This window comes from Rosa rugosa, chromosome 2 (assembly GCF_958449725.1).
Source record: "Rosa rugosa chromosome 2, drRosRugo1.1, whole genome shotgun sequence".
In the NCBI taxonomy this organism is placed as follows: Eukaryota; Viridiplantae; Streptophyta; class Magnoliopsida; order Rosales; family Rosaceae; genus Rosa; species Rosa rugosa.
The window spans coordinates 26,539,388-26,558,309 of record NC_084821.1 but is presented as its reverse complement, the minus strand read 5'-3'; the positions used below and the strand labels follow the sequence as shown (position 1 = coordinate 26,558,309).

The 18,922-nt window shown below is 36.2% G+C and overlaps 1 protein-coding gene across 1 annotated transcript; it reads left to right on the top strand.

Annotated features, from left to right (window-relative positions):
* Positions 1-15,969: 15,969 nt before the first annotated feature.
* Positions 15,970-18,806, top strand: LOC133733020 (chaperonin-like RbcX protein 2, chloroplastic). The gene is made up of 5 exons (XM_062160626.1): positions 15,970-16,488; positions 17,304-17,395; positions 17,937-17,994; positions 18,332-18,397; positions 18,517-18,806. Exons 1-5 carry the CDS (start codon positions 16,171-16,173, stop codon positions 18,637-18,639), a joined length of 657 nt encoding a protein of 218 aa, XP_062016610.1. The 5' UTR covers positions 15,970-16,170; the 3' UTR covers positions 18,640-18,806.
* The last annotated feature ends 116 nt before the right edge of the window (positions 18,807-18,922 follow it).

The window sequence follows — 18,922 nt, the reverse complement described above, 5'->3', positions numbered from 1 at the left end:
AGCCACTGGGACAGTCATAAGATCAACATAACAAAACTACAAGTCCATCGGACGGTCTGATCTTCACAGATCACAAATCGAACGATCGAAATCGATCGAAACTTAAAAATTCATAACTTAATCATACGATATCCAAAAATTATGAATTATATATGCAAACGATCGTATCGACACGTAGAACACAAAAATGGACAGAAACTGTCCTTGGGGTGGCCGGAGGTCGCCGGAAACCACCATCACAGTGGCGGCACCGCCACCCATCCAAAGTCAAAATTAGACAAAACTCCCAACACGAAAGTTCTTCATCTTAACTCGAATTGAAACTTTCATAACTACACCAAAGTCAGATTATAAGCCAAAAAGTAGAATTTTACCTTATAAGGTTTGAAACCCGAAGAACCCTAGTTTTGAATTCGTTCCAATTCGATCTCCACAGATGAAATCGATGCAATCCACCTTAGGGGAAATGATCTACATCCTCAGAAGTGCAGAATCCTCTCAAGAATCACGGCAAAAGGTGGCCGGAGGAGGGAGAACGACGGTGGGGAAAGGAGGTGATTTCCAGCTCGACTGCACCGTGTTCTTCGACTTGTAGCGGCTACCACGTTGGTTATTTCCCCTCGATGTCTTCTACAAAGTTGTAATATAGCTCAGGCCCAGCAAAATCCCTTTTGGAATCAACTCGATTTGAGGTTGGATGAGAGAGATATCGGCCGGTGAAGGAAGAGCAGCATCGGGCGAATTCCAGCTCGAGCTGTGCAGCTTCTCGGCCTCCTAGCACCTTCCATGGTTCTTTTCTCACTTTGATGTCTTCTAGGAAGTTTTAACTGACTTCAAGGCGAATGAAAATACTTTTGGAATCAAGTCGATCGGAGGTCTGTGGAGGGAGATATGGCCGGTGGAAGAGAGAGGAACAAATCTGGGCTCGGGAGAGAATTGGGGAGAAAATATAGGTTTCTGAAATTTCTGTCCTCCAATGCAATTTCCGGAATTTTTTTTTTGTATTTATAGAATTTTCCCGATTTTCAATCGCTTATAACTTTCTCATACGAACTCCGATTTTCGCATTCCATATGTCCACGAACTCGTATCGACGCGCTCTACAACTTTCATGAATGAAGTTTTCCCAAATTCCCAATGTATAAAAAGTCACTTTTTGAGACCTCCTAAATAACGTTCGTTTTCGAAAATTAATCGTTCGAACTAATTCCATAACTTCTCCAAGCCTCGTACTCGCTCCCACTATCGTGAAATCATTTCTAAAAATCCACGGAAATTAATTTGGATTTTTCGGGGTATTACAACTTTGGCCTTGTCTTGCTCATTTGCTATCTGGGTTTTTTTTCTCTTGCCAAATCAAGGTACAATTTTGGAAGACTTATTGTTTCGGCTTTCATCTTTTGAATTGTGGAAGGCTTCTTGTCTACTTAGTTCGCCTCGTTTGTTGGTTTGACTATCTGTACCTACATTTGAGAGTTTAATTTTGATCAATTTGACTGTTCTAAGCTTTAGTGGGACTTTGTAGTTTCATTTCAAGGAATCAAACCATTCTGGGTCTATTGAGTTGTGTTCAATATTACAGGGATCAAGCAGAGGTAGCGAATTGGGGAAAAGATGAGAGACTGCAAGGTTAGATACCCAAGTTGAATTTGTGCTCTAATATCCTTGGTATGGTTTCATTATGTTTTGCTTCAGACACGATATATTGATTAATTCAAGTTTTGGGTTTATGGGATTCCTATCATTTTAAGGGTTTCAAATGAATCCCATTTTGGGCAGTTTAATTGGTAATGAAATCTGGGAGTTAACACTAAGTACTAATGGAATTCATATATTTGTCTTAGGCTTAAAGATTGGTGGGGATTTGGGTGGAGTTTGCTTAGTCTACATTACCTGTAAGTGATCTTCATCTTAGCTGGTGTTTGCTTTCCAATTATTGATCTTGGTTTACTAAATAGCTCCATGTATTTCTATATCTATAATTAAGCGTACATATATAATTGCATGTATATATATACCTGTTTATATATGAACAAATGCACAGCAATGATTTGGCCTCGTGGTGAGAGGTTTGATTCAAGTAAATGGTTGATTACTAGAAGTATTGGATACTTGAAACTTTGTTTTAAAGCTTAACAAAGATCAAGCATGCCGGTTCTTTTCCTGGTGCAAATTTTGAAGGTGTTCAATTCGTTGTTGAGTTTTCAGACTACCATCCTTCTGATGGTGATGCATGGCATAAAAGTTTTTTTCGTTCTTTAGCATATATGCACAGCACTAGATTCATAATTACCTACTTCCCACCTAGGTATAATCATGTGTATGTCTATATATATATATATAAATACATACACACGCCCCATTCTTTTAGTTTTGGTTTTTTGTCGTTTTGTTATGTTTGTTCTGTTAATTGATGAAAAGGCTACCTATGAGTCCAGTGGAGGACGCACGTGGGCACGAGTGGGGGCAGTTGCCCCCAGTGATTTATTATTTTTGTGTGGACCAGTCTCCGTTTTGCCCCCACAATCAATATCCAATCAGTCTGAAATTAGACGAATTACAGGTTCCTGAGATGTGTATTCCCACATATCTGTGTGTTTTATGTGCTTTTAGTACTGTTAGAAATGTCTAGTTTTTTACACTTGATAACTGATGCCACATGTTCTAATTGCTTTCTGTTACATAGGAAATTGAAGATATGAAGCAGATATGTAGATTCAACACTAACTTTAATACCTGTAGATTTTAGGAAATATACTGAATTGCCAAATTTTAGTGATTGTAGGTGAGTGTTGTCTGTTGATGTGTACATGTAGAAATTGCCAAATTTCAATTCGTTCTCCTTCCTCCGATCTAATTCCCTCTGCATGCTGGCTTTTCTGGCATCCTTTGCTTAAGTGACCCCCTGATTTGGATTTTGATAGATTATCTGTATTTGTTGTTTGCTTTACAATCTCACTATTTGTTTCTGCAAAATCAATTCATATTAGAGAAAGAAAGTTTGGACTCTAGAGCTTTGAGACTGCCAAATTTAATTAAAGTAGTGTCTAGCTTTTGCTAGAGATCAAGATGTACATTGGTGTGTGTTTTTGGGTGCTAACATGTGTTTGATTTTCTGGAGCTTTTTTATTAGCGGATTAGCTGCTGCTTTGACAACTATGATGTTCCTCAGGGACAGTTATTTGAATTTCAAGTCCATCTGAATAGCAATAGAGTTTTCATGGGGGTACTGCTTTTCTTTTTCTTTTTTTGGATCTATTTCAAATGGCAAGATATTATCACCTCTTGGCAAATTGGAAGTCCTATGGGTAAGTACCAACTCCCCCAGCCACAAACAAACTAGGCAAGTTATTTACTTCAAAACAATGTTTATTATACTTGACTCTGCAATGTCATTAGACATTTCAAAACTACAAAACCAACCAGAACTATCACCCTGAATCACAGATTCCTAACTCATAGCTAAGAAGAAAACAAAATAAATATTTGTTTGCCGTAATTCAGTTTTAGCATATACCTTTTAATTATACTACCCGTTGCAAAGCGCGGGCTCTGTAACTAGTAAGATCTAATACTCAGCTCCATCCCCCTACTTCCAATTGTTTGTGATATTATTTATTTGGGTGCTTTATTCTCAATTCATGTACTAAATGAAAATCGATCAATCTATTTGATATAAAATGTAGCGATTGAAGTTTTGTTTCATTAATACGAAGTTTTATTTTATAGTCGTTTATTTTTTTGCCACCCCCATTGACAAATATTTCTGCATCCGCCACTGCCTATGACTCTTTCAATCGATCTATTGCAGAACTTGGTTTTATTTAACTAGTTTGGTGATCATTGCATTTGATCAAAGTAGATAAATTGGATGCTGAAACCAGTTGTTCATAGTTGAGACTGGTTGGTTTATTACTTGAACTTGCATCCCATGTCTTACGACCCTGCTTCTCACTCTTGGTATGAATTTCTCGACCAATTTTATTCTTTCTTATTCCCTGAAACTTTTTGAGATCTGCCTAATATTTGTTTATTATGTGATTCTGTGCTTTGTTTGTTGTTCATGGTTCTATGATATATACCTTTGTATCACTTGAGTGTTTACCTCCTTGTGAAGATATTTTTGTTTGCTACCAATTTTCTTTGTTTTTGCACCTCCGATGTAAGAATCTATTTGATTGCATTTATAATACCTCAATTGCAATATGTTTGGTGTCTAAATATAAGGTCAAAAGTAGCTCCAGGAAAACAAAGCTGAAAGAATATGGATAAAGAATGGGCTTATTGTAAAAGCAGGTTACATCTAAAACCAGAAACTGTAAGGTTATGATGATATAAATCACAAATGTATTGTAAAATCTTTTCTGTTGTTGTTTTTGTTGTGTGTTATTAGCAATCCTAGAGCCTTTTATGATGGAGCAAAAAAGTTTGTTAATAGCATTCATGCAAGTAAGGGGTATCCTGAAAAGATCCAGTGCCCATGTAGTAGTTGCATAAACGTATGGTCTTATCCACCTCGTACTGTATTAGATCATCTGACCTCAAATGGGATATATGAGAGTTATATTAATTGGACCTTTCATGGAGATGAGCCAATAACTACTGTACAGGAAGAAACCATGGAAAACTTTGAAAACTTGGAGACATATAGAATGTATATAGATGCACAGCTAAATGATGATTTCATGGAATCTGCACCTGAAAATAGAGAATCTGATGTCACAAACTTAGTAAATGAAGCAGAACTTCCTCTATATAAGGGTTGTCCTTCCACAAAAATGTTAGCAACAATTAAGTTTTTCAAGTTTAAAGCTAGATATGGTCTATCTGACAATGGTTATGATGAACTTCTTGAGATGGTTGGCAGTCTTTTACCTCCAGATAATATCCTTCCAAGTTCCTTATACTCAACAAAAAAATTACTCAAAGCATTTGACCTAGGCTATGAGAAGATTCATGCGTGTGTGAATGATTGTTGTTTATTTAGAAAGGATCTAGAGCACAAGGAAACTTGTCCGAAATGTGGTGCCTCTCGATGGAAAACTAATAAGCTCACCCAAAAGATTGAGAAAGGAGTTCCTGCTAAGGTCTTGAGGTACTTTCCAATTATCCCTAGATTTAGGAGAATGTTTAGGGATGCTGAAAAGGCGGAACAACTTACTTGGCATGAAACTCATAGAAGTCAGGATGGCAAAATGCGGCATCCTGTTGACTCGCTTGCATGGAAGAAGATTGATAGTAAGTGGCCTGAATTTGCAAAAGCTCCTCGTAACCTTAGACTCGGTCTTTCATCAGACGGATTTAATCCCTTTGGTGATCTTAGTTCTAGATATAGTTGCTGGCCTGTGGTTTTGGTTGCATATAACCTCCCTCCCTCTTTGTGCATGTCTAAGGAAAATTTGATGCTGACATTGCTCATCCCAGGTCCTAAGCAACCTGGGAATGACATAGATGTGTATTTAGAACCACTCATTGAAGATCTGAGAGAACTATGGATCAATGGGGTAAGTGCTTATGATGCGTTTACCAAGTCTGTATTCAATTTGAAAGCTGTATTGATGTGGACAATAAATGATTTCCCTGCTTATAGAAATCTGTCCGGGTATTCAACAAAGGGAAAGAAAGCATGTCCGGTATGTGGTGTTCAAACATCCTCTAAATGGCTGCCAAATGGACGAAAACATGTTTACATGTGCCATAGGAGATTTCTTGCACAAGATCATCCATATCGGCAGAATAAGACTTGGTTTGATGGTACTGTTGAAGATAGAGTGAGGCCTAGAAAGTTGACTGGTTCAGAAGTATTTCAGGTGGTGAAGGGTATTAAAAATAATTGGGGTAAGAAGAACAAAGCTTGCACCAAGAAAAAGAGAAAAAAAGTTGACAAAGATCAAGGTAGAAAAAGGAAGAGAACTGAAGGTGAAAGATCAGTTGCGAATGAAGTGATTGATGATTTTGCTGATGATATTGATGGTAGCGGTGATGAGTATGATAGTGATGATCCTACAAAACTTTCAAAGAGATGGAAGAAGAAGTCAATATTTTTTGAGTTGCCATATTGGGAGGTAAAATTTATTTACTGTCATCTAATTTTCCAGTAAATCCTTGCTGATATTGTGCTTTTTTATAGTGTAGTTTATGGTAGTGCTGAATAATATCTTTCTTTGTATTAATCTAACCTACCAATCCAATTTTATAAGAGAATATGGTTACTGAAATGTACTAAAATGTACTTTGAAAGCAGAGAGCAACGTCTTGTTACATAGTAGAGCAATGTACTTTGAAAGTGTTTCCAAAATATGGTTACTGTATGTTATTGGTAGAATGCTGTATATTATACATTGAAAGCTTTATTTATATTAAACTAGTTTATTTTTCTTCTCTTTCACATAGTACATCCACCACTTATATGCTGCATATTATACATTAACAGCTTTCTTTGTATTAATTTAGTGTGATTTGCTATGTTGCAGACTTTATTATTGCGCCACAATTTGGATATGATGCATATTGAGAAAAACATTTGCGAGAGTATTATTGGAACTTTATTGAATATGAAGGGGAAGACAAAGGATAACTTAAATTCGCGCAAGGATTTAAAAGTGATGGGGATTCGAAAAAAGCTGCACCCAAAACAAGATGGTTCCAGCAAATCTAGAAGTGATAAAGCACCTTACGTGCTCTCAAAGGCAGAGAAGAAAATATTTTGTAAAAGGTTAGCAAAGTTACGATTGCCGGATGGTTACTGTTCTAACCTTGCAAATCGTGTCTCCATACAAGACAACAAGATTATGGGTTTGAAGTCACACGATTGTCATGTTTTAGTACAACAAATTCTAGCTGTCGCTTTAAAAGGACTTCTTCCAAAAGGACCAAGGATTGCTATATTCCGCTTCTGTGCATTTTTCCATCAATTATGTCAAAGGGAGATTGAGAAGAAAAAAATAGGTCTACTTGATGATGATATTGTTGAGACTCTATGCATGCTAGAAAGATTCTTTCCTCCGTCTTTCTTTGATATTATGGTTCACCTACCGATTCATCTTGCACAAGAGGCTCTTATTGGTGGTCCTGTACATTATCGCTGGATGTACCCTTTTGAAAGGTGAGCTATGATTTATGTTAGTTGGTTATTGCTTTGTAGTAGATCACTGTATTATGTACAATTTATTGCTGGTCCTGTACATTAGTAGCAGTAATCTTGTTTTATTTTTCTATTTTCTCTAATATTTGTTTACTTTAGGTTTATGAAGGACCTAAAAGGATATGTCAAGAATCGATCAAATCCTGAAGGGTGTATAGCAGAAAGATATTTGGCTGAAGAGATAACACATTTTTGTACTGGATATATTAAAGAAGCATCTGACATAGGTGTTCAATCAAAACGCAATGAGGCTCTTGATGATGAAACAATATTGGAAGGGCGACCACTTGGCAAGGGGAAACAAAAAACATTAAGTTCTTCTATGTTAGAGATTGCTCATCGATTTGTGTGGACAAATACTACAGAAGTAGATCCATGGAGAGAGTAAGTTAGATTTCCATTTTGACCAGTAACTTATTATTTCTAGTTGAGTTTAGCTCCACTTATTATTTCTTATACATGTTATTTTTGACCAGAATGCACAGGGAAGAACTGAAGTGTTTAGATTCGCGTCTTGAAGATAATGAAAGCCTTCTAGAAAAAAGACATATGAGTAGTTTCAGTGGATGGTTAGCAGATAAAGTTAAGTTTGGTGATTGTAGTACTATGTCGGATATAGTGAAGTGGCTAGCTTGTCGGCCGAAACAATCTGTGGTGTCCCATTCAGGCTTCATTATTAATGGGAACCGATTTCATACAGAGACTAGTGAGAAGAGCACACAAAACAGTGGGGTGTCCGTTGAAGGCGACACAATGTGTCGACCAAGTGCAAGGGATAATTCACATGTTCTGGATAGAGTGCCATATTATGGTGTTATAAGAGAGATAATTTTGCTAGACTATCGGAAATTTAAGGTTCCACTATTTGATTGTTATTGGGCTAACATAGGGACTGGTGTCAAAGTTGAAGATGGTTTCACATTGGTTAACCTCAACAGGGGGCAGCATCAATTTGATCAAGATCCCTTTATTTTTGCATCACAAGCCAAACAAGTTTTTTATTCGAGAGAGAGTGACACGTCAAATTGGCATGTTGTACTTAGAGCACCGCCTAGAGGTTTTTTTGAGAATGATTCTGTTGATGAGATTGCTTATATGCCAGTAGATGTATCACAGCTAGACCTAGATGTTGATGATGAAGAATGTTATAGATACAATAATGAGGAAATCTATTCGGTAATTGTATGAACTGCATGTCATAATCCTTACATAAATTCATTCACATGATGTATTGCTGATTATTTATATAAGTGATTAAGTACTAATTTCTTTATTTATTTATTTTTTGCTGAACAGAGTGAAGGTGACTCTGACTAACCAATTTCAACAAAGCATCAGCATAAATTCTCAGGTAAGATCTATTTTGGTTTGTGGTTTTAGATGAGGTTGTTGTACATGTCATATAGATGTTTATAGTAGCTAAATGAATACATGTGCTTCTGTGTCAACATATAAACTGTGATAAGGAATAGTTTGACAAATTTAAGTCTTGGCATAATTACATTAGCCAAAAATTAGTGTTGCTGGAGATGTCTAGTATTAAGAAATTAAGAAATTTGGAGGGAACAGAAGCTAGTTCAATTGTTTAAGTCTTTTGGTAGCTAGAGTCGAACAATGTTAAGGTTTTGAACCTTAATTCTTGCCATATTGGTTTGCTGCACATGTGATGGAGATGCATCTTTTCCTACTTTGAATTACATTTCCTAAGTTTAAAATTTTGCTTTTTGTCTAACTTATTTGTTTGACATCTAGACTATGCCTTCTGGAGAGATCTCAAAGAAAGGTGCAAAGAGAGCCAAAATACAAGATAAAGTTGCACATGCAGTTGATGTTTCAGCTAGGCAACAAAGGCATAATCCCATGAGAAATTCTGAAGCAAATTTGAGTTCTCCGTCTCATTTGCCAGCTGATGCAGAACCTATTTCAGCTGAAGGTGAAGCTACAGAAAAGCCAAAAATACCACCTAGAGGTAAAGCAAAATTGTTGGACATTAGCAAGAAAAAGAGAAAACGTCCTATCCTAGTTGAATTCAATGAAAGAGGCCAGCCAATTGGGAAAACTGCAGCTCTATTCTCCTCATTTATTGGATGCACAGCAAGAGAGCTAATACCAATGACTGCACCGACCTGGAAAAATCTTTCAGATTTGTTCAAAACTCAGATTTGGGAACACATAACAGTAAGTTTTTCCATATTAAAAAAAGAACGTTACATCGTTCCTTATATGTTCACATACTCACTCATTTCTTTTGTAGACAAGTTTCATTGTTGACGAATGCCATAAGAAACAAGTTATTCGAAGGATGATCAAGCTTTGGCGAGATAATAGATCCAATGTGATGAAAGAAGTGGAGAAGCAAGCCGAACTTGTAGGCCTACAACGTGCTGCTACCCTTCTCAAACCTGATAATGTAGAATCTATGAATCAGTGGCTAGATCTTGTCAAAAACAGAACTAGTCCATCATTTAAGGTGCGTTTTACCAATATTTTGTTATTAGACAAGTCTAACTCCAACATTATCTTGATAATAATAGAAAAAGTAGCTAGAATTGCCTACACTTTATGAGTTTTTAACAACTATGGTGACTTGTTTGTCATAGGAAATGTCTAAAAAATTCCAAGCAATGCGCGCAGAAAGAACCTTACTCCACAGAACTAGTAGAAAAAGCTTTGCTCGTGTTGAAGAAGAATTAGTAAGAATAATTTGGTTGTTAATTTTATATGAGTTTTGTGATATGAGATGATAAATATTATTTGTACTTACTGATTTGTAGAGGGAACAAAGTGAAATCCCAGATGCAATAACAAGGTCTGATGTTTGGATTCATGCTTACGAAGCAAAGAAGAAGAAGGATTCAGATGTAGTGGAGGATCCAGAAATAGTGGTAAAAATACTTCTCTTTAGTTTTCGTATTTTGAGACTATTATTTTAGGTATAAGAGATGACACAAGTTTGATTATTCATGTTTCAATTTTTTTTTTTTGGCAGAAACAAGTGAAAATGTACAGGGCTGAGCAAGAACCTTCAGAGAAATGTCCTTTGAAGGATGATGCTGTTGCAAAAGTACTCGGTCCTGATCCACGAGGACGAGTAAGAGGTTTGGGATTTGGAGCAGTCCCTTCAAAGGCAGATTATCAAACCAGTGTTGGAAACAAAGTTGCTAAGTTAGAGAATGCTTTATTTGCTCAATCACAAGATATGCTTGCTCAATCACAAGAGATCGAACGATTGAAAGAGGTGGTTGGAACTATTTTGTCACGAACAGAGAAAGAGGGGAATAACCATGTAAGTCTTCAAGATATGGCCTGCATACATACATATATATATATATATTATTATTATTAATATTTTCTTATTGTTATAATAAAAGGGAAGTACTAGCGGTCAGCATTCTGGTAATGCGCTTTCACAACAAAAAGATAAGGAAAATACAAGTGTGAGTGTGCGGAATTCTGAAACTGGGAGAGGACAAACCAAGCTCAATAAACAGAACTTAAGTGTTCAACATTCTGTTGATGAGGGGTTGCAGACCAAGGAAAAGGAAGGTGCAAGGACCAAGGGCATTAAGAATGATCATAGTAGAGTTGAGTTATTAAATTGGTTTCAAATGGGAGAAGAGGTTGTTGCAAGTGCAAAACTTGAGTCAAAGGATCCGACTGCAATGGTCCATCACGTGCCTCTTGGCCAAGAATGTTGGAAAGTTTGGGTTCTTGATGTTTTGGAGGATATAGCTTTGTATCGACCAACGAGAGAGTTTGGAACGCTAAGTATGGCTCAAGGAAGTACAATTGCATGGCCTATCAAGTACATCAAGCTGGTTTAGCTAGTATTGAAACTTTGAGGTAATTTATTCTATCATCTCTTTTTCTTCCATATCTGTATATATGCAGATATAAGGTTACTGTTCTCTTTGATTTTCTGGTTCTTACTTCTTAGTTTCATTTTAAATTATCTGAGTTTTCATTTAGCATCAGATTTCATTGCATTGTTGGAAAGTCTGAAAGAGCTGCACTTTTTTTTGCTAGATTTTGGGTTTATATACAGGTTCTGTTTTACAGAGTTCATATTTGCTTGCCTGAGTTGAGAGCCGGGGTTTTACTTTTGATGTGATTGGAGGAATGGAAAAGCACTATGGATACTCTCTCTTTTAGTGTTTGTTGTTTATTTTGTGGTTTTATGTCATTGATTGTTTTCAGAAAAGTTGTTGTGAAGTATTTGATAATTGAACTTGATACTGTTACAGAAAAATTGACAGAAAAACTTGATACTCATTTTTTTGGACCTGATACATGTTGATTGAGATAGTGTAAATAGCTAAGTCTGTCCTATAATCAGTTTTCAATCTTCATATTTAACTCAGATGGTCATCTGCAATTAGATAGTTTGCTGAGTACTTGCTTTCGTTTATTATTAACTGTGCTTTACATTCATAACAGGGACTTCCAGTTTTTGAGGGACTTCCACTTTTTGAGGTTTCTATTAACATGCCCTACTGATGATAAAGTGCTCAAAGTGATGGTCAATTGAGAGAATCTGCATTTGGATAGTTGAATGTTCAAAAGATGATGTAGTATATTTTGTAATATGCTATATTCTTAACATAAGTTTAAAGTCAAGTTTGGTAGAAATTGTACTTGGTCTGTAGCAGATTGGATATAAAAAGTGCGTTAAAACCTTTTCTATTATCTATGATATATATATGCTGTTTCACCTGCATGTACTTTGAGGTTAATATTATTCTTGCTCAAGTCATTTTGTTAGTTGATCATTTTTGGATTATGAGCAGCCAGGAAACCTCTTTGCCACAAAGACTTTTATGGCAGGTTATGTGCGTCGTGAATGACATAAAAATTGACAGAAAAGCTTTTTACAACGTGCAAATTGGGCCTTAAAAAATTGGGCAACTACTTCTTTTACGGCATGCAAAAGTGTGCCATAAAAACAGTCTTTTACAGCGTTCGTCGTAGGCCGTGAATAAAGTCTTTTACGGCATGCCCAGTGCGCCGTAAATAAGTGGTCAGAAAGTCATTTACGGCGTGCTTTCTTGACATTCACGGCGTGCAAACATCCCATAAATCAAATTGGATTATTGAGGAATGTCTTTTACGGCCTGCATGGATGCACAATTACGGCCTTCTTATGCACGCCGTTAAAGAGGAACGTCTTTTACACAGCCTACTTTTGTGCGCCGTAAAAGGGTATTTACGGCGCACATTGTGGGCGGTAAAAGGCTGTTTTTGGTGTAGTGAAGGTTCGAATCTCCCTTTTGTTTCACTTCTATTTTTGACCTTTTCAGGTTTCTTATTGTTTGTTTTTTTTGTCCCCAATCACTTGAGCTATTTTTTCTTGGATCCGCTGGCCCAGCCATAAAAAAGAAATTATATTTAACTAGTTTTGTAATTCAGAAATTTATGTAGAGAAATAAATTCATATACTTTGGTTTTGCTATTAAAATTTAATTTACTCTTTCAAAAATATATGATTTTATATTGTTATTTGGCATATGTATATATAAAATATATATATATATATATATATATATATATATATATATATATATATATATATATAGACAGACACACGGAGACCACATTTTAATTCTTCGCCTCAGGCCGTTAGAATCTCAGGACCGGCCCTGCTTAGAGATATACATTCATTGTATGATTACCTTTCCTTGTACAATTCATATTCTATGCATTGTAATCCTCTATATAAAGAGACCCCTATTATCAATGAGAACACAGCAATTTTCTCTCAATTCTCGTTTCTCTAAAACATTTTCATATTTTTTAGATTGTATAATATTTTAATATTTTATGTCGATAACGTGTCGTGTCATAATATATTCAAATTTAGCAGTGTCACCGTATTATATCAAAGTCAGTGCTTCGTAGATTACAATCAAAATTGAATGTCAAAGTAGCCTATACGGTTAGTAAGCCAACTGAGAAAAGTCCGAACATCGATCTCTACATCGACCTAATCCTATGAACCAGTTTAGGAAGCCCAGCAACAACAGTCGAAGCCTATAAAGCAAATTGGCAGCCTCATCTATTATCGGCCACCGTGGACTTGATGCACCCGGCCACAAAAGGCACCACACCTAGCATCGTCTCGGGCGTGCATGAGAGACCAAGTTTATATGCGTTATGATGCTCTCAAACTTTCTTTGCCCTCAATGATCTCAACAAGCTAAAATTTAGATATGTCCCAAAATGCTAAACCTTTTAAGGTCACATGTTTGAAACTAAACTTTGTTGATAACGCAACTTGTCTCAAGAAGATCAAGTACAAGCTTTCTGCAAGGCTTAAGTTATACCAACATAAGTCTTGCGGTGGTGCTTTTATAGACAAAAACAGTCGAGAGACATTTAAGCTATCTGAGACCTTGAGTGAGAATTCTCAGAATTTCTCTACAAAAGGGATGTACTGAGCTAAGAGCAGAGGTGTTTATGAGGTAAATACCAATTGTTGAATTCAGACTTACATGGGTGAGATGGAGAGGAAATTGGATATGTTAGTGAAAGCCGTGTCATCCCAAGGCATCTCAGAAGCTAGACTAGTGGGCTAAGCTGAGGTATGTGTTATATGTTCACATACTAATCATCCTCCTGAAACTTGTCCTATGTTTTCGTTTACAGAGCATGTCAACTAATGTAAGAAGAGAAACTATTATTCGACAAACAACCCTTACTCCAGCACCCACAGTCTAAGATGGTGTTACCATCCTAACCTCCAATAGAGTAACACTGATAAAGTGCAACAAGGGTATTTCAATGCATACAAACCACCTCCGGGTTTCCATAAAGGATCAAGGCCTCAAGCCTCTAATCAACCACCATCTCAATAGTCTCAAGGTAAGTCTCTTGAATATTTAATTGCTTCTTTAGCTAATACTACTCAAGCTCCCATGTAGACCTCAACAAAGCCATTGCGATCTTGATAGACATATGAGTCAAATTGCGACCACTTTAGCCCAAAGGGTGGAAGAAGGAAATTTTTGTTATTTTATATCTTAGTCTTGTAGGTCTTTAACCTTCTACCAATATGCTTGTCACCCTTGTTTGGTGACCGGTCAGTTCAACATAACATTAAGTGACTGTTCGGGTCCTTTTTGGACAACCAATCGTTGAGTCAGTAAAAGTATGCTATCAATCGTGACAACTTTAGTGACTTGTTCGAAGTTGATATTGAAATAATCTTAAACGGACAATTCTTAGGTTCACCACTTGGGTGAATGAGCATATTCACCCCCTCTTTAAATTAACGCATAATAACTTTATAATTTTCTAATCCAACCATTCATGTTGTATAACGTAATACAAAGATTAGCTCTGTAAAAAATCAATCAAATTGAAGATCTTTTAGTTATTCATTTCTATGAAATACATGGACGGTTCATCATAAGAGTAGTGAGTATTGTTAGAACCATCCATTTGTTTGATTCAATTAAATAATTAAACAATTTCGGATTCGATTGATTTTTTACATAGATGATCTTTAAAAGCTAATTTAAGATATGCACCGTTGGATTATAAATTTGTTAAGCAAAAGTATGTTAATCGACAATAGAGGTGGATAAGCTCGTTCATCCTAAGGGTGAACCTAAGAATTGTCCATCTTAAACTCATGTTAGGTGCTCCCCTATTGGCGACTGGTCTTCCTGACAGAGCCGTCCCTTGACCAAGGCAACCAAGGCAGTGGCCTTGGGCCTCAGTTTGGGGAAGGCCTCCATCTCAAAAAAAATATATATATATATGTTTTTTTTTTTTTAAAAGATAGTAAAAAAAAAAAGACGCAGAACTGCAGTTTGTAGAAGATGACGTTGAGGCCAATGAAATCAAACCCGTGACTCCATGAGGCCTCAAAATTTCTTCATTTTCTTTTGTATTTGTAAGTTAAACACCCCAAGCTTTCCTCTTTCTCCATCACTTTGGGATTAGAAAAGAAGATAATCAAAAGTTTTGCTCTCACTTTCACTAATTTGGGCAAAAATGAAACATTGCCTGTAGAAACATGAATTTTTGATTCCCCTCTGATTCTTTCAAAGACAAACGGTAACATTTCTTCCTTTTATGTCTATTTAAGCCATTGACAGACTCTCATAGACGCATAGAAGCAATATTTCTCTTCCTCTTACTCAATTATGAATTTCACCCTCTGTTCTAATTTCGTAATCATAATTCAGATAGTTGATACAATTTTAACAAACCGTCAAGGCCTGAAGTCCAAAATTTTGTGCTTAGAAAATCAAGTTCTAATGTTCTTTATCGGCATTGTTACTTTTTATTTTGTTTATATAATCTACTATGTTTTAGTTTGAACTTTGCTTTTGCTGACATTTTTTTTTTCAATGGACAAAATTATTAGGAAGGTCTCTCTAAATTTTGCCTTAGGCCTCACTTTGTCACGGGACGGCCCTGCTTCCTGAGAATCATTTCTCAAGCTACCGATCCCCGGAATCGTCTATTCGAGTTTGATATATATGGCCATATGGGTGTGTGTGTGTATATATAGCTTAATAAAAAGTATCAAATTTACATTTTATTTAGGTTTGTTTTTAGTGAATAATAGGAACCTTCCAACACAATTGTTAATAAAATGTGATATTGTCAATCAGCCACACCCGTGTGTGAAGGGTACGATCTTTTTTCCGTGTTTGATTTGTTGAACGACAATGTCCACAGCCTTTTTAGAATTGAAAAGAAAAGAGACTAAATTTGATTCTATACTTGTGTCATTAATTGTGTGGAGTGTTTTGGACCTCAAGTTTTTGTCTGGTTAACGTTCACACACCTTCAAAATCGTCCAGATTCTCTCTCACCCACCTTTACTTGCACCAAAAGACCTTCTTTTTCTTTGTTGCTCAAGTTTTTGAATCTTTGACTACCAGTTTTCTGGGATACCCATTTCCAGATCCTTGGCATTCATCCCTGAACTACAGCTACAAACAAAAACTCTGATCTGGGCATTTATCATCGTAAAGGTGCTTGCTTGCCTTCCAGCTTTTACTTGTGAGAGAAGCATGGTGGGGGCTTTATCTGTGATGGGTTCATCTGTGGTGGACTCACACACATGTCCATGCTTGTGCTTGGATGCTCTGCCTACAACTGCCATGAATCTCAAGAGTGGAGGAGAACAAAGGAACTCAATGGCCAAGAAGCATTTAGTGAAACCAGGAGGGTCTTTGGAGTTGAGCAGTTCATTCATTGATTCAGGCCATGACAGGTGGCTCTCCATGAAAGCTCTTCCGGGTATGAGGAGGAAACGAAAGAATCGAAACTTCGTGATTGTTAATGAGCTTGCAGGCCAATATGAGGACAGCTTTGAGGATGTTAAGACGGTGAGAAAAGCTTAGATTTTGGATGAACTTCATGTGCTTAATAGGAAACATGATTATGTATTTGTTGCTGGCTTGTCTGAAGGACAACTAGTTACCTGTTGTGTCTGTTTGTTTATATGGTTCACCTAGGCACAGGTTGCTAGATTTTCTTTTACAAATTCAATATTTACCTCTAAGTATGTCTATAGAATACATGCTTTCCCTTTATTGCATTACGCAGTTGCTTTAAGTCCATTTTATGTTGGGAAGCTTACCATAATGTGTTAGCATGTGTCCGCTGATTGATACCTCTAGACATGTCTAAACGTGCTTTCACTTTCTCAAATGTGTTTTTACCTTTATTATTGAATCTCAGTTGTTTATCTTTAATCTATGAGGTAACAATTAATTTTATCTAAGTTGTGTAGACAACAACTAATAAAAAAAAAGTTGCGGGTTTATATATAAAGGAAAACTCTCTAGTGAAACAACTGTAACATGAACCTGTCAATCAGGTGCATTGTTATTTCATCAGATCCAGAATAGCATTGTTTGCTAATTTGTGTAGGTTAGTATATTATGTCATTCTGAGTAGTACTCATGTCCTCTATGCAAAGATTGTATAAGAGTAGACTAATGCCTCTAATGCCTGTACACTTTTTCCTTTTCTAATAGAAGTTTATTGTCTCCTATCAAAAATAAGATGTTAGAATCTTTATATTCTTCCATATTTCTCTTTTATATAATTAGCTAAGCTCATACCAACCTGACACATAAAGCTCACAAAAACAATTATATTCTTAATAATTAGCTGACTAAAATGTTTGTGCCTGCAGCAATTACTCAACTATTTTACATACAAGGCTGTGAGGACTGTCATGAACCAGCTTTATGAGATGAACCCAACACAATATAGGTGGCTTTATGAGTAAGTTAGACCATGGGATCATTTTATCATATTTGTAAAATTCAACCTGCATACTTTATTGATGTTTGTTATTATCAGTTGTCATTATTACTCAAGCATTGTTGTTTATTGCAATTGGTTGAGATGTGATTGGGCTTTGTAAATGATAGTCTTGAAACAGCGGTGAGCCTTTCAGATCAAAGTGAGCTTGTGGGTTGTTAAGACAGGAAGTTTTCCATATCTTGAACATATTCACCAGAATTTAAACTGTCAAATTAATGACCTCATGATGGTTTTGTGTAGTATATAAGTTGGATCAGTTTACTAATGCAAGAATTTGAAAATAAATGTAGTAGGATATCTTGATAGGAGCACTGCCTTTCAGCCTTTGGTTTTTGACTTCAACTTGAATCGTGGTTTAAGCAAGTCTGATTATTTTTCATACAATAGGATTATTTGGAGGCATTCTCTTTTAGTAAACCAAGTTGCATCTTCAACATATCTTAATTCAGTACTTTGAGAACTGTTCTATCTGAATCTTAATTCCTTTTTATTGCAACAGCTTTGTTGTATCAAACAAGCCTGGAGATGGTAAGCGGTTCCTCCGCACGCTTGGGAAGGTAGTTTTTGAAACCACTTATTCTCTAGTTGCTTAGATCTACTAAGAGGGAAGACATCATATTACCTTTTTATGTGTTGTTTAAGATAAATCAGACAAAAGAAAAAAGAAAAAACAGAAGTTCCACTGAACTATTGTTTCCAAAGTTCCATTTTATAGGAATCTGACAATACAGAGCACAATACTCCAACTCTTTTGATTTCTTGGTAAATAAAAAGATTGTGAAGGATCATGCAGATGGTGTGAAAACAAAAACTTGGCTCCTATGACTATGCAATTCATTGTTACCTACAGATTTATATGAATGACATGAAATATTACCCTTTGCTAACTGACAGGAGAGGCATGAACTTGCTGAGAGAGTAATGGTCACACGGCTTCACCTCTATGGTAAATGGGTCAAGGTAAGAAAGTTTCAAGTTTCTCTCTTTAACTATTTTTTTTTTCATCATCCGAAGCACATATAACATGTAAACCTCCGACAATTTGAAAACATACTTTTCTTGGATGGACATTGATGCAGAAATGTAATCATGCTGAAATATATCAAGAAATCTCTAATGAGAACTTGGAGTTGATGCGTGAACGGCTTTTTGAGACTGTGATATGGCCCTCAGATGACTCAAACACAGAGAAGATTGGCTAACCGATTGCAACTTCATTGTGTTGTGGAGTTTTCCTTATTCCTAGTCTAGGTATTTCCCGTTATATACCACTTCAGTTCCTCAGGTTGATTAGTATTATTTTCTACCAACTAATAAGTTGCTCAATATTTATTCTGTAAATTGTATATAGAAGATCCACCATTTTATATATCTTCCACAGATACGAGTCAGATTTCTCTTCGAAAAGAAAAATAAACGCGTAAGATAGTGATCAGGTTCAAACTTCAAAGTAATTTTAAGGATATATGGCTCTGCTAGTCTACT

Bases quoted from the DNA above. Each gene is read 5' to 3' on its own strand.
- LOC133733020 (XM_062160626.1), top strand. From the start codon at position 16,171: ATGGTGGGGGCTTTATCTGTGATGGGTTCATCTGTGGTGGACTCACAC. The intron at 17,396-17,936 runs GTAAGTTAGACC...TTATTGCAACAG, and splicing joins CAATATAGGTGGCTTTATGA to CTTTGTTGTATCAAACAAGC. The intron at 17,995-18,331 runs GTAGTTTTTGAA...GCTAACTGACAG, and splicing joins TCCTCCGCACGCTTGGGAAG to GAGAGGCATGAACTTGCTGA.